Source organism: Diadema antillarum, unplaced genomic scaffold (genome assembly GCF_040938485.1).
Source record: "Diadema antillarum isolate AM-2024a unplaced genomic scaffold, OU_Dant_1.0 scf00000017, whole genome shotgun sequence".
NCBI classification, from domain to species: Eukaryota; Metazoa; Echinodermata; class Echinoidea; order Diadematoida; family Diadematidae; genus Diadema; species Diadema antillarum.
Genome location: NW_027270906.1, coordinates 2,736,933 through 2,753,430, shown reverse-complemented (window position 1 = coordinate 2,753,430; position 16,498 = coordinate 2,736,933). Strand labels below are relative to the sequence as shown.

The 16,498-nt window shown below is 36.9% G+C and overlaps 1 protein-coding gene across 1 annotated transcript; it reads right to left on the bottom strand.

Annotated features, from left to right (window-relative positions):
- Positions 1–211: 211 nt before the first annotated feature.
- Positions 212–16,192, bottom strand: LOC139726493 (tyrosine aminotransferase-like). Its single transcript, XM_071637450.1, has 11 exons — positions 16,033–16,192; positions 14,395–14,499; positions 12,660–12,727; positions 11,154–11,312; positions 9,560–9,698; positions 8,256–8,391; positions 7,429–7,498; positions 6,431–6,559; positions 5,700–5,783; positions 4,411–4,509; positions 212–2,924 (listed from the first exon to the last, which is right to left on the bottom strand). Exons 1-11 carry the CDS (start codon positions 16,184–16,186, stop codon positions 2,781–2,783), a joined length of 1,287 nt encoding a protein of 428 aa, XP_071493551.1. The 5' UTR covers positions 16,187–16,192; the 3' UTR covers positions 212–2,780.
- Between the last annotated feature and the right edge of the window lie 306 nt (positions 16,193–16,498).

Genomic DNA, 16,498 nt, shown 5'->3' with positions numbered 1-16,498 from the left:
TGAGGTATACAGTACTTTAAAGTGATTGACAGCATTGCAACATTCTATAATCTAGTTTGAGATGTCATCACAAGTATTGAATCACAAATAAAACCACCAAAAAAAATTGTGAAAACTAAATTGATAGAAGCATCAGATACCATGGTATTTACTTAATGTTACCTGTCTATGGTCCTGTGACCTGATGGTCACATTGTTATATTTCCCAACCCTTGCTGAGCTACATCACATACATGCACTCTGCTTTTAAAAACACTGGATATATATGTATTTAGTACCTGATACTTGTGCTGGAATTATATTTAATATCATGTATATCTGATCATGTCTTTTCTTATTGATATGAATAAAAACGAAATGAAATGTAATAAAAGTATGGCTAGTAACAGAACATTACCAAACTTCGAACCCACAAGAAGGGAATACAATATATCAATACTAGTAAGGCTGAAATACAAACTCACTACTTGAGTTTTGGAGGAAGACAAACTTTTTGAGAAAGAATAAAGTTCTACATGACAGTATTAGTTGATTCACCATGCTGCGATGTACGTGGAAAACTTCAAATCAAAAAATGGATGAGCAGTTTCAATGAAGCACTGCATCCAGTTGATTCTAAATACATTTTCTTTCTTCTCCTACAAAAGGATTGAGAAATTCTTTCGTCTGTCAAATGCAGATGGAACATTATCACTTCATTTGCTGATTAATTTTTAACACTATGTTGAATAAAACGTAACTATTTGTATGATTCCATTCTAAATCATGCTTGTATAAGTCAGACAATAATGCCACTTATTATAAATAATACTGAATCATTAATCACCTACAAAAGATACATACATGGTATCGCAGATTTATATTCTTACCACTTGGCAAAATAGGAAACTTGAATCAGTTTTGATTGCTTATGTTTTCAGATAGCCACATCTTTTGTTTGTGTGCCATCATGCAGTCTTAATTTTAAAATACCATACATACATACTATATGTACGTTTAGAATTGCTTGAATAAGTGGGTGAAAGGCTTGAATTACATAACCAGAAGACAGCGACTGGACTGTACTGCAAATCTGCATACTCGCAGGATAAATCTCCCTACCGCATATAGCTCTCCGAATCTGAACACGTGTGGCGCTCTAATTTTTTTACCTTTAACTCTTAGGATATAAACTTTCTGTTATGAACGCGCGATGCGGAAATGTACGCTTTTATGCACATTGAACGCCGAAGTACTTGTATTCACAGAACATATCAAATTCTGTCTTATAATCTGTCGAATAATGGAGTTATTTTCTAATCTGTAACTTTACATCTGATGATTGGGATTCTTCTGCGAAGTGCCCCAATGCTGGGCCGATGATGCAAAACAATGAAATTATGGTAAAATATCCATAGATGACGGACGTGACATGGGTAAACTGCAAAACCGGAAGTATACGTCCCAAGAGCGATCGATGAAATATCGGAAATCGGAAGGTGATATAGCTTGATATTGGCTATATGCAATAGGGAGAATTGCTGAGGTTATGATCTCTAGCAACACGATCTCATCATGATACATATCCTACAGTCTCCCAATGAATCTAGAGAGGAAGCAGTGAGCTAGACAGAACCAAAGCTGCCTCTGAATTCATCATAAATCTTTATGAGTTGTGAATATCTTCCTTTTACATAGCTAAATTGTGCTAAGAGTGCTATGAAAAATTTAACTTTTCTCTCTATGCTAATGGCTGTCAATACTGCACTGAAAGTGTGCCATTGGTGGAGGTATGAGATATAAAACCAATTCAGTGACAGAGAAAAGTCGAGTAAAACAGATTTAACTATACACACATATTTCAAAGAAATTCCCCTAAGGTACCCTTCACTTTCAAACATGAGAGACTATTGCAAATCCATTGCAAACTTGTACACAATATTTGCATTTCAGAATGAACTCACCACAGCTATTGTCTGCACCAAGCACAGGATGTCACGAGATAAAAATAATTTATTTGATGACAAAATTTACAGTATATGATATTTACAAGCAAAGATATATAAACTATGGTTCACGTCAAGACAGAGATGCACAAAGAAATATTTCACCATGGCAATTTTATCTTTATTTCATGTCTTTGATTTCGTTCTTTATCTTTTTTCCCTTTAAATAGCACCCTTATTAAATCTCATGCAAAAAAAAACAACTCTCTGTAATCTCTCCGAACTTGTTTTGCTTCTATTTTTTTTTTCATAGACTAGTTTCAATTTCTATGCACAGGATGTTTCAACAATGCATGATCTTATTGCATCACAAACAATCTCAATCCCTATAAAGTGATGAGGATCTGATCATAGTTGTGAAACATGGTTTCTGAATACAGAAAAATCAATTTAGCAACATGAATAACAATTCACAGCATGTAATGAACAGACGTCCTTATGTCCCCAACGCAGGTTTTAATCGCCACACCACCAAAGAAAATTCCTGAATGATAAGATTAGCACAACACGTGGAAGAACTACACAAATCGCCATCTCCAAATCAAAACAGGTTGATAGGAAGCAAAAGTGGGATGAGTATTGAAGAAACAAAGCTACCAGAACCAGCTAGGAGCATGAACACAGACTGCACTTCAAGGAAACAGCCAAGGCAAGCAAACAAACTAAGCTATGCTGCTCTCCTACACCACACATGAGTAGCGGTCACACTCCCGTCAATATTTTTCTCTGTGCTCTGGTCACATGACAGCAAGCCCTTTAGATCACCTGACTTTTGGCTTCCCAGCAAAAAGCACACTACATCTCCTCCACTTCTCCATTCGTCCTCTTCTTGCCGACGTAATGCCTCTTGCAGAATTCCTGGATTCTCTTGCATGCTTCCTCAGTCTTCTCCTCAGGTACGCAGAGAACGACCCGGAAGAAGTTTGGATACTCAAAGCACTGTGGGAAGGGAAGACAGGAGAGGTGAGAATGACGCTGTGTCAATCAACAGAATGACATTGAGAGTCACACAGACATTCCAGATTTAACACTGTCACATCTCTCTTTGGATGATAGGGAATCCTCTTTGGGATATATTTTTATCAATATCATTATCATTATTATTATAATTATTGTTATTATTATTATTGTTATTATTATTATTATTATCATTATTATTATAATTATTGTTATTATTATTATCATAATCATCACTATCATTATTATTATTATTATTATTATCATTATTATCATTACCATCATCATCAATCATCATCATCATTACAACAAGGAAAAGTAGAAATTACGCGGTGCGCAATATATGTCCCCGCCGGAAGTAGCATTTTGTAGCAAAATGTACAATATAGGTAAAAAATCAAGGTCAAAGGTCAAAGAAGTCAAAGGTCAAAATTCTGTGTACAAGTTTTGAAGCCCTCACCTAGTGCCATCACATAAAGCAAACGGAATCGAAATCGGGTTAGAAATGGCGGAGTAGCATTTTGTAGCCAATGTACAATATAGGTCAAAAATCAAAGTCAAAGGTCAAAGAAGTCAAAGGTCAAAATTCTGTGTAGAAGTTTTGAAGCCCTCATCTAGTGCCATCACATAAAGCAAACGGAATCGAAGTCGGGTTAGAAATGGCGAAGGAGTAGCATTTTGTAGCAAAATGTACAATATAGGTCAAAAATCAAGGTCAAAGGTCAAAGGTCAAAGAAGTCAAAGGTCAAAATTCTGTGTAGAAGTTTTGAAGCCCTCACCTAGTGCCATCACATAAAGCAAACGGAATCGAAGTCGGGTTAGAAATGGCGAAGGAGTAGCATTTTGTAGCAAAATGTACAATATAGGTCAAAAATCAAGGTCACAGGTCAAAGAAGTCAAAGGTCAAAATTCTGTGTAGAAGTTTTGAATCCCTCACCTAGTGCCATCACATAAAGCAAACGGAATCGAAGTCGGGTTAGAAATGGCGAAGGAGTAGCATTTTGTAGCAAAATGTACAATATAGGACAAAAATCAAGGTCGAAGGTCAGAGAAGTCAAAGGTCAAAATTCTGTGTAGAAGTTTTGAAGCCCTCACCTAGTGCCATCACATAAAGCACACGGAATCGAAATCGGGTTAGAAATGGCGAAGGAGTAGCATTTTGTAGCAAAATGTACAATATAGGTCAAAGGTCAAGGTCAAAGGTCACAAGTGAAATTCCGTGTAGAAGTTTCAAGCTCCCATGTAGTGCTATCATATAAAGCAAACAGAATCAAAATTGGCTCATAAATGACAGAGAAGTAGCAAATTGAACATTTTGATCACACACGGACGCACACACATACACACGCACGGACGGACACACGGACACACACACGTGCAGAGCCCGTTTCATAGTCCCCTGCTCGAACTCGTTCGGCGGGGACAAAAAGGGAAAGTATTCTAAAATCCCCAGGAACTGCAAACATACTTTTCCTGGGAGACAGAAGACAGATTCCTCCGACATCAGACACTGCACAAACTCCATGTCGTCCACGAACCCTTGGAAGTCGTTGATGTCGATGCCACTCTGTGTTCCAAGGCATAAAAGAAAGGGGCTGTTACAGATTCTTGTGCTCCACCATTGACCACAACCGAAGGTAACCTTACAGTTTTTCTTCATTAATGTCACATGAGCTACTAGTACTATGTCACATAAATTTTGAGAACATCCATCATTAAATTATGTGTTACATCACGTCATTTTCAATCTAACTTCCTCTTCTCTCATGATATTCATTTATTTCTTCTTTTTTAATTGTTTCAAGTAATCACAATACATTTTTACAGAAAAAAACAACAACACATAATATGAGTACTTCCAAATCAAAGGTGGAATATAACATACTTACAAGTTGTGCCTACATGCACAATAAATGATAACTGAAATCCACCGTTGTCATAATAACAAGAAATTAACTCAGAATTAATACTAAACTTCTATCAAAGGGAGGGATGAAGTTGTAAATACCTCCACTAACTTTTAAAACTAGCATCAGAAAATGGAGGTCTACCATACGTAAACACTCTACTTCACTGAACTGGCAGAACAATTTGAAAACAAAGATGAAATACAGGGACCCTTTTGGCGTGAGTGGATGAAGCAACAATATTAACTTTCATTGTCGCAGAAGAAACCCTACCCTCATAAAGAAATTGTGGATGTCGGTGCCATATCTGAGTGACATCATCAGTCTAAAGATTTTTCATGTTAATGTGGCAAACAGGCTGCATTCATGCTCCATTCCCCCCTCAATCCCCCCTCCCCCCCCCCCCCCATCACATTTTGAAACAAATTTGGTTGAAAATATTGTGCCATTCATGTAATATTTCATGTGTCATAAAAATAAATGTGTTTCAATATGACAACATATGAAATGCTGAAAAAGGTGCATTTAGAATCATGATTCTGCGAGAATGAGCTTTGCTGAAATTGCATAAATACAATGGAGTTTTCAATCATGATTCTATGACACCATATTCTAGCTGACTTCTGGGTTTGTGTGAAAACAGCACATCTAAGCTGACCTATGCCTCCTGGGTCAAACTGCGCAGTACCCTGCACAATGACTGATCCTGAGTTGAGGTAGAACAGCGCAGATGAAAAATAGCATGAACACTATCTCACAGCAAACGTTTCATGTCGGCGTTTCAAATCACAATTCCTGTTTGCGTTTCTGACCTTAAAAATTGCATGAACTCAACCGAAGTTACACTCACCATGAGATACATAGAGCCCTTGGGCATGATGGGGTTCAAGCCTGGTGTCGATTTAAAGAAGCGGTAACAGATCTCAGCATTCCTCTGTTACATGTAGAGAGTGAGAAATATCATTGTAGAAGTTTCAGAAAAAACAGATATAATAAATATGAAAGTTATGAAATATACAGTATCACATGCTTTCATGGAATACTGATATTGGTTGGAAATTCATATGAAATTTATATAACTGACGATCTCACCACAGTACAACTGTCCCATTGGTTTGAACACAGAAGCAATATAGAAATATATATATATACATATTTTTTATTTTTTTTCAATGATTCTACTACAATTCCTCCTCCCCCTCCCCATAAAAAAAAACAAAAACAGACATAGTGAGGTTGACAAAACACAACAATTATTTGATACTACGGAAGCATTTTCCCACATTGATTTCATGGTGAAAAAGGGAATTTAGTGAAGATTTGTGCGCAAACAAATGAGGCACATATGACATGACGGCATCATGTAAACTATTTGCTCATATGACTCCAACCACTATCACTGCTTTCGTGACACAGAAAATGTTCTAATCCCACAACTTTGTAATATTACATCTGAGTTTGACGATGTTAAAGCCATTCTATTTGATTTCATTCTATCTTTCAATTAAAGTAGCTCTGAATATGGAGTTGAGTTGAACCTCTAAGTTCATTTCAGGAGGCACTCAGGAAACATACATGTACCTGTAAAATTTCCACTGTGTTGTCATGGAAACTGTCTGGTGTCTTCTCCAAGATGGTTGGTAGGGCACTCTGGATGACAGTGCAGGGACCCAGGATTTTTGTCGACAGTCGGAAGAGACCAAGCCGAACCTACGTACCAGCATAACAACAAGCAGAAGAGTATTCAGCAATCAGACAACTTAAATGTATGGAGAGATACTGATCATAAACATTTTTTGCTACCTTCACAACATACCAGATTGATATGCCACTATAATCAGAGATAGAAAGATAGGCAAAGGGGGGCCTTGTGGCATAGTGGATAAGACTCCTAGTTTTCTTTTGCAGGACTTGAATTTGGAGATTGTTCAGTGCTTTTGTCCTTGGACAAGATGATTTTACCCATTGGTCCCTCTTGATCCAGGTGTATAAATAGGTAAGTCATTCCCTGGCAATGCTAGGGTAATGATAGTAGTAGGGCCCTCTGGTAGAACAGTGTCAACACTGAAGATGCTACCTTGGATAAAGAGGATCATCATACTATTATCATTATTATTATCATTATTATTATCATTATTATCATTATTTCATTTCATTTCATTTTATTGTTTCTGTATGGTACAATATAATCAACTATGAAATCAACTTTCAAAATATATACATTGCTATTATTATTATTATTATCATTATTATTATTATTATCAAATGATTAGTATTATAATTATTACTATTATTATAATTACCATTTTCATTATTAATGTTGTTGCTGCTGTTGTTTACATACTTTGTGAGAAAATAACATGGCAATAAATAATTTCCCAGATGCATACATTAAATACCATACAGACATTTTGTCAAGGCTTAAGAAAGGAAACCTGCCTGCTGTTAGATCCAATTAGCTTCCAAAAATAAAGAAGGAAAGAAAAAACCCATACATGACATCGAGCAAGGCACAGCTTGAAAACAGAAGAAATATTCTAAGTGAAGCACTATCAGAATGAAGTGTTGCACGTACTCACCTCCTCATCGAAAGCCCCAATGGGATCATGGATGAGTACCCAGCCTAGACGCCAGCCAGGGCACAGAAATCTAATGGAAACAAAGTAACAATGATACGTATATTAACATTAACAATAGCATAATAAAAGAATTCAAATAAAGACAAGATAAAACACTACAACACTAGGAGATAATCTGTCCTGAATGTGATAAAAAATCTACAAAATAAGACATGAATTTATGACTTTGTAGACAGTCAAAATTGATAAAGGAGAACTAACAGTCACTTGTAATAATGTGGCTAAAGCAGAACTTCCAATATTCTCACATACAACTCAGGGACATCCAAAGTGTAATATCAAAAGAGACATATTGGCATATTATATGAATTTCAATGGGCAAAAATATCGCATATTAGTATCCTCTTATCTAGACATAGAAAGATATTAGAGAGCTTTAGATTTCGCGACATGGGCGTTTGGAGGAAAAAAGAACCTGTTCTGCACATACGCAAAATCGCTTATCAAAATTCATCTTGTGTCGTTTGAGTTTTCACCGTTGGTTCTGGGCCATTTTAGCGTCTGCAGATGTTCACGACGCAGAGAGTTAGTTGATGTGATCAGATTGGGGAGTCATTTTACTTTGTACAGGCTGCGTTTTCCCATAATCTCCAGCTACTATGCAAAACAACGCAGGAAGAGAAGAGAACTGTGAACGCAATCGTCGTTTAAACGTCCACATCGCAAATCTAAAGCTCCCTACTGACATTTTCAGGACTCCTGCAGAAACCGGTAGACTTGGCAGCTATGCTATGAAGAAGGTGTAATGGATGAACGGAGGAACTCACCTCTTTGCGATACCACCACAGGTGAGGACGGGTGTCTTTGTAGCCAAGGATGCCATGGAATAGAACGTGTTCCCACTGAACACCATGTCGGCATACACCTCATCAGACACGATGGGGAGGCAATGCTTGTTGGCAACTGATAGAGGGCAGCAAACATTTAACTCCATCAAGATGATGATGGTAGTACTTTGGACTATTATGAAAGTCCAGCATTGTATGACATTTATATAATGGATTGTGCTCAATCTCAATGCATCTACATACATATGTATTCAATTATAAACCTAAATATGTACCTTACAATGTTTCCGTCTGCACATTAATCTATGAATTCAAAATTTCATCTCTGATCTATCTGCTTTTTGTCTGCCTGTATGTATATCATGCTACTCATCTAGGTACTGACCTGGTATCTATTTATCTACTTTTTTCCCCTTTACCTACCAGCTACAATGTTATCTATCTATCTATCATTTATTCATCTGTAATCTATCTACACATCCACTGCTCGACACTAACTTTTTTATCTAATGGTCCGTTTGCGGCCACTAAAATCTTTGAATTTGACATGTTGGTGGCAGGAAAAAAATATGAAGCGGCCCAAAATAAAAGCAAAGGTAACAATTCCATTTTGAATCTTAGTTGCCTGATCTGGCCACGAATAAAGATCAGTTGGGTGGAACAACACCAATTTTTACTGGGCCACCATCAACATCGAACCCTGATACATTTATCTATCTATCTGTCTATCTATCTATCTATCTATCTATATCTATCTATCTATTTATCTATCTATCTATCATCTATCACTCGATCAACCAATCTATCATCTGTCCATCAATCTATCTACCCATCTATCTGTCTATCTGTCTATCTATCTATCTATCTATCTATCTATCTATCTATCTATCTATCTATCTATCTATCTATCTACTAATACCTATCTATCCATCTGTCTACCAGCACATGTCAAAGTCAGGTGTCTATTCACAGATAATGTTTGTTTATGCATATATTTACAGAGTTAGAGCTGAACAAGCACCACCTTTCAGACAGTAGAGAACTCCATACCGTTCCCTGACATCATGTGCATAGATAAACCCATTAGGCAGACTATCACTTTACCATATTTATTAGCTGGCACAGTGCCAAATACCTTTGTAAACATTCACAGTTTACCACATGCAACTACCAAACCATCTCATCTACATTCCACAGTACTTTATGCTTCCATCAACTCTACACATATGAACCGCACATTCCTAACAGACCACCCGTTCATGTTCCATAGATGCTATACTCACTGTTGATAATGTCAAGCATGTGTTCTTTGGAGTAGACCGAGCCACAGGGGTTGGACGGGTTGTTGACCACGATGCATCTCGTTTTCTCATCAATTTGCCTCTCCAGGTTTTCCAAGTCTGCTTCCCAGGATTTTGAGGGCTGGACAAACACAAAGAATAAGATAATACAGGAGTGCCTGCATGGTTCTTACACATTTCCACATGGGAGCGTGAAGTGGGTGTATAATTTACCATTTTGAGATGAAACAAAAACCCTCCTTTATTTAGTGCTTCAAAATACACTGTAGCTCTAAAATGTGATCTAGGGATAGAAACAACTGATGCAATATATTGAACAAGTATAATTAATAAACACAAACAGTAAAAACTGACCAGAAATGAACATCATTTATTAGTGGAAAATTGAGCAAAGAAAATGGGATTCCATCGGGATTCAAACTCGAGACCTCCGAATTGCTAGATCCGGAGGTCTCAAGTTCAAATCCCGATGGAATCCCATTCTGCCTCTCTTTCTTGCGCCATGAGCATCTATTCATGATGGATACCGGCGCATTACAAGTGTTCATATTATTATTATTACCTCCACCAAGGGAGGAGGTTATGTTTTCGTTACCGTTGGTTTGTTTGTTCGTTCGTTCGTTAGTTAGTTCGTTAGTTTGTTAGTTAGTTTGTCCGTGTGCAAAATAATTCAAAAAGTAGTTAACGGATTGAGAGGAAACTTGCAGGAAAGGTTGAGAATGACACAAGTAACAAACGATTAACTTTTGGTAGTGATCCGAGAATTTTGGGGGAATTTATGAAGGATTTTTGATATTTTGGCAGGTAGGGTCAATGAACTTGGGAGTTCAGGCTGCGCATATTTGAGGTTTGCCTGCGCGCACTAAAGTGTGTGCTCTAGTTTCTGCAGGGGTAAGGCGCGCCATGCAGCTGAGGGTTTATGACGTAACAAAGGCCTCTTCATTGGGAAATCAGGCAACTTTTATGGGTAGAAATCACTGATATCTCTATAGAAGAACAAGATCAGTGGTGAAAATTATTTGCATGCTTGGCGGAGGTCTGCGCTCTCAGAGTGCTTCTCTAGTTATTATTATTATCATTATTTTCCTTGCTCAATTTTCCACTAAAAAATGATAATTAATGCACGTATGTTAAATATACAAATTGTGAACAATAGTTACAATAAAAATGTTTCCAGCCTAAACTGTCTACAGTTTATGATTTATTGACAAAAGTAGTGATATCTCCTTATATTTTAGGCTTTACTGCAAAAGCTTTTTATTGGGAGGATGCTTTATGATACAACTGACTTACACATCTGCATCAAATGTGATATCTCAAACATTTTTTACATCACTGCTTTCCACAGTAAACAGTATCTTTAAGTTGATCTGAAATGCAATTTTTAAAAAAATCTGTTATACAATTTATTATCATTATTTTATTTTTTGTGCGCACATATTGTTCATGACAATGCACTTCTGGCATGCAACATGGGTTTTCCCCTCCTGTTCTCCTGGTAAAAACATACAAGTTGGCTACTACACACAATGGCCAAGTTTCTTCAAGTGTTTCACATACTATTTCTACTACTCACCAACAAGTCATAGTGGCGATACTCAATGTCATATGAGCCTGATAGGGTGGTGTAGAGTGAAAAGCCTGGCTTGGGAACCAGTATGTTCGTACCAGCATCTGCCAGCACTCCAATGGCCAGATCCAGGGCTCCAGAGCAACCACAAGACAGAATCACATCCTACAAACAAGGGAATATAGTATGGATGTGGACAAAATTTAATCTATGTTAAAAACTTATTTGTTCACTGAATAGTCCCATGTCTGAGCATATGCAGCTGTTGGTTGTTATGTATGTCTAACAATTCTGAAGCTGTACCTTCTTCCTTTCTTTTTTTTTCTTTTTCTTTTTCCTAGCCCTTAGAGACATTTAATGTGATACGTACTTTATAAATAATTTATATTGTGCATTATTATCATTATTATGGTAAATACATGAAGACCTTGATCACAAAATGGGTTAGGTGTTATTTTCAAGCATTTCAAAGTAAGGCCATCATTAGATAAAGCCAAACAAAACCTTTCCAATGGTACCTCACTTGTAACTTAGCAAGGAATATACTTGAAGTTATGATTCTTACAATTTTCTTGGTTTTTAACAGCACGTTTAATCGCAAATATCTCAACTTGCATTAATGCAAGAATGGAGTTACGTTGTTTTACGATCAAACTCTTCACATTTTTTTTTTTACTGCACCATGCAAATGAGGAGAGGCATGAAGGTGTAGGTGACTTTGTCACAAAACTTCTAACATCCTGTCATTAACAAATTGCCACATATGAATTTCACTGCAGTTTTTCATGGAAGAAAGATTAGAAGGAAAAAGTTTAATCCACTAAACCTAAAAAAAAATAAGAAGTGTATGCACTGTTACCAGTTTGAGAGAGAAACAGAATATTCTTATTTCGGAATGTACTGTCAATTTTTAAAGCAGTGGTAAATTTAGCAATTAATAGGATTCTGAAATTTTACGACTTGAAAATCATTGTAATGTAACAAAGGGTTCCAAGGAAGATAGCATGTTATACTCTATGATACACAGCAATGAACAGTTAAATTCATGCAAGAAGACATTTGATGTATAGAAACTTATTACCATGAAAAGATTACCTACCAGCACAAAAATATCCCTAATCCCTATCGTATCACCATAGCCTTCTTGTTGAACTGAGGCACATTGCTACATCCAAAAAGGTTTGCTAACTATATGACTAGGGTAACTTTGGGCAGATTAACGACTACAAAATGCTCATGAAAAATGGCTAGGCACCTCAAATGCCTGGGCACATAAATTAATTTAAAAGCATCTCCAAGATTAACCTTGTTTCAATGATTACAGATGGTTTCCTGCACTTCAACAGCTTAATGATTAAAATAATGCTCTCCGGTGCCCCCTAAACCCCCTCATCACAGACTTGTACCAATCCATCTCCTCCCCATCTTCCCCAAATCCTCTCCGGTACGGGAAATTTGTTAGTCCCATATACTTATATTCCTATCTTTGCATATCTGAATGTTCATACGTACCTCAGAAGTGAGAGGAGCATTAGGGTGGGAGTACTTTCTGGCAACAGCTGCTCTGGCATCCACATAACCTGCAGACAGGGGAATTAAGTCATCTTTATAGTTTTCTGATACATGTGCAAAGTTGACATCGATTTACATACCATATGTAAGAAGCCTTTCTTCAACTTGATCAAGTCTTGTGATGTTAACATTTGATCTAATCTATAGGCTGATAAGTACTGTAACTACTGGTACTGTGATGTCATGTTACTTCTCAAATGTGCATCTTTCACTAGAGGTTAATCAAAGATGCTATTTGAACTTCTTATCTGGCAGCCCGAACGTAATCTTCATCTTGACGTTACGGGAGACAAAACAAATTTTCGACAGAAGTTGCTGTTCACACAGCCTAGAAATTCATGTCTCCCTCACACCCCTGAGTCACTTCCTGCAAAGATAATGAATTCCTGACACCATCCAGATGCTCTATCTGAGTCAATCCATTAAAAATAACTCACTCATCATTTTTTTTTACAGATAACTTGCAAAATATTGTCAATATGATTCATACAGCACATGCCAGTTTCCCATGCAGCCTCACAGCTGCCTGTAGCTAGCGATATTGATGACTAGGCTGTAGTATACATTGGCTTCTTTGAGCGTATGCCCTCAAGGCAAATTTACCCAAACACAAGATCTTAAGATCAATGAAAATCTAAATCTAATCTTAAGATCAATGAAAATCTAAATCTACAGAAAGTTAAAAATGATGTCTCTGACAGAGAATTATCCATGTCTTTTGTTTCTTCTACAATAAATCCACATCAATACAAACATAAAAACATTTCAGTTAGAAATTGTACAATTTTTCAGTGAAGCATTTTGAAGAAATCCATTTCTCCTGTCTTTCAACTTATGCCCTTGCTGTCATCAATGTCTTCCACATTTATGAAGACTTTGATTAACCTGAGAATTAGTGTCATAATAAACCTTTTGCTGAATGAGATAAATGTGACAGACATAATGAAGGCAGTACAATGGGCATACCACTGATACAATTTCTAAGAATTGCCAATAGAGACTTGTATTCAAATGGTACAGATATCTATCTTAAAGGAGAACTCACCTCACATACGTGTATTTGTATGGATTCAGTGAATGCACAAATATTAGTAGGACACATTAGCAAAGTTTGAGGAAAAATGGACTATCAGATCAGTTGTTATGAATTTCTAACATTTTGGTGAAATCCATGTGCCATCATCAATGGACACAAACTGTAAGTTAAAGGGATAGTACAGTTTTGGTTGAGATGAGAAATAGGCTTTCAAATTTTTGCAAGACACCAAGAAAACACTTATGATATAGCACAGAGCATACCATTTTAAGAGGAATTCAAAGTTTATTTGATGAAAATCGGGTTTGGAATAACTGAAACATCCAAAAACAAAGTAAAACAAAGCGATCATTACAAAGTGTGGGTCCCACAATTTATTAGAATCGTTCTTTTTTGGATATCTCAGCCATTTCAAAACCAATTTTTATCGAATAAACATTGAATTCCTCATAAAATTGCATGCTCTTTCATATTTCATATGAGATTTCTCATTATGTCACCTAAAAATGTTAGAAACCTGAAATTAGGTCTCAACCAGAACTGTAGATCCCTTTAACAATTTGTGTTGTCACAGTAGGGCTATAAATATCTCACTGAAGCCACACATGTACTAATGGTAGATTTCATTTCTTGATTTACCGACTGACGGACTGTAGCCATTGTTCTTTCCAGACTTCAGCGATGCGCTCACAGCGTCGACCACTACATCACTGGGCTCCAGGTTACCAAACTTTGTCGGATCGCCTGCATGGTGGGAAACACAGAGCGATCCATGAACAGCTCCGCGTACTTTCTATGTGACTGCCTTTGCTATTGAACACAGCTGTTTATTGGTCAGTGTCTATTGATGCAAATATCATTTACAGTAGCTTAAAGGTCCTGTTTACATTTAGGAACAGTGATTTTAAAAAAAAAAATGTTAAAGATATCACTTTTGATGCATATATGTGTATGTCAGTTGTATCACAAAACATCCTACCATGTAAAATTTTTGCTATAAAGCCTAAAATATTTAAGGAGATATCACTATTTTTCTCATGAAACCATAACTGTACATGGTTTAATCTGGAAACATTTCTACTATAGACATTATTAACATTTTGTGTATTTAACAATACTTAACATCGATTATACTGGTTCAAATTTTTGCATTGGTTGATTCTATCACTTATGCTAACCTATCACTACAGCACGACTGCTGGGTTTCTGTTTCATCTGCAAATGGTAAATTATGCTTTTAATGTTGCATTCAACTGCATCCCAAGTTCAGAAATTGTCTCTTTGCTACAAACGGGCAACATGAATATCAAATCATTGTGCAGCAAATCATAATCACATTTGAACTCATTCTGAAAACAACGAATGAATATCCCCTAAACAAGAAATACAAAACATTGCCTTGGACTTTATAGCAAGCTTCCTACTGCATCAGTTCCTGGTATCATGGTATGGCTCCCTTCTTGACTAATTACGTGAATTCAGGAAGGCGTGAACATCCAGAATTCATACAACTGCTGCGTAAACAAACAAAATGGGAAATGTCGTCTGACGTAACCAAACCCGGATGGAAAGTAATACTAATACCGTACATGACTATGACAAAATTCCCCTGTGTAGCCACATTCTGTCAAAACAAAACTAACAATGAAAGCCAAGGTCATGTGATGTATGAGGCAACCCATAGGCACATGTGACAACATTGTAAAAATGTTTGTTTCCACTTGTCTAAAGTGTGCAAAATTTAGCCCACTTGATACAGCTAATTAAAACCAACAGCGAAGATCCGAGCTCAAATAAGCACCTTTGCAATTTACTGCGAGAGTGGACAATTTTTGTAGGAATATCATTTTTTTTTTCTTTTTCAAATTTAAGTGAACTTTACTCTTTTCTAATTTTGCAGCTGAAACTATTTATGTATGTAATTTGACATCTCCTGGAAATATATGAAAATATATTTGCAAAAATTTCTTTACCACAAAACATGCCACATTTACAAAACTGAATCTAACTTGACAATCATTGGGTCAAGGTACCAAGAATCTGCCGTGGTTGAGCCGCGGCCGAGCCTCGCGCTGTAAACGGGGTCCTAGATGGGGTATGAAATCTTAACGTTTATTGGCATTTAAGATGTGTTTGGTACTACCTTTCTTACGATTTTAAAGATATACAAAGGCAATCTGTTCTGAAACATAATTTTCTTCTCATGCAGCATCTGAAATGCTGTAACTGTAAATGTAGATTGTAATGCCCCATGGCTTCTATGGGAGCATCACTCACCAATGGAAAGGGCAATGATATCTTTCTCGGGGTTCGGCTCCAGCTTCATTCCATCCACAATTCCTCTGATGGGGTTGATGGTTCGCAGAGATGTGTCGGAGGCGCTCACCACCCATCGCGCCTTCTTGGAGTGGCCGTTGTGCCTGCTGGACATGTTCCCTTAGACCTTCAAGACAAGATAGGAACCAGTTTATCATGCATTAGAGAATGCTGCCCCTTGTAGTCTACCTGAACTATGGTCATAGAAGCGTGACACCTTAATTACGATACTGTAGAAGTGCATATTTTTTGCAGTGTGGATATTTTCACAGATTTCATGCGAGATGAAACCAGCACAAACAAAAACATACACAAATCTTATGCGCACTGTACTGCTGTTTTATTATATTTGGTTTTGGGGGGTTTGCTAGTCCAGTACCGTGCAATGTGGTGAACTCTTTGAAGTGCTCATGTAATAGTCTGCAAA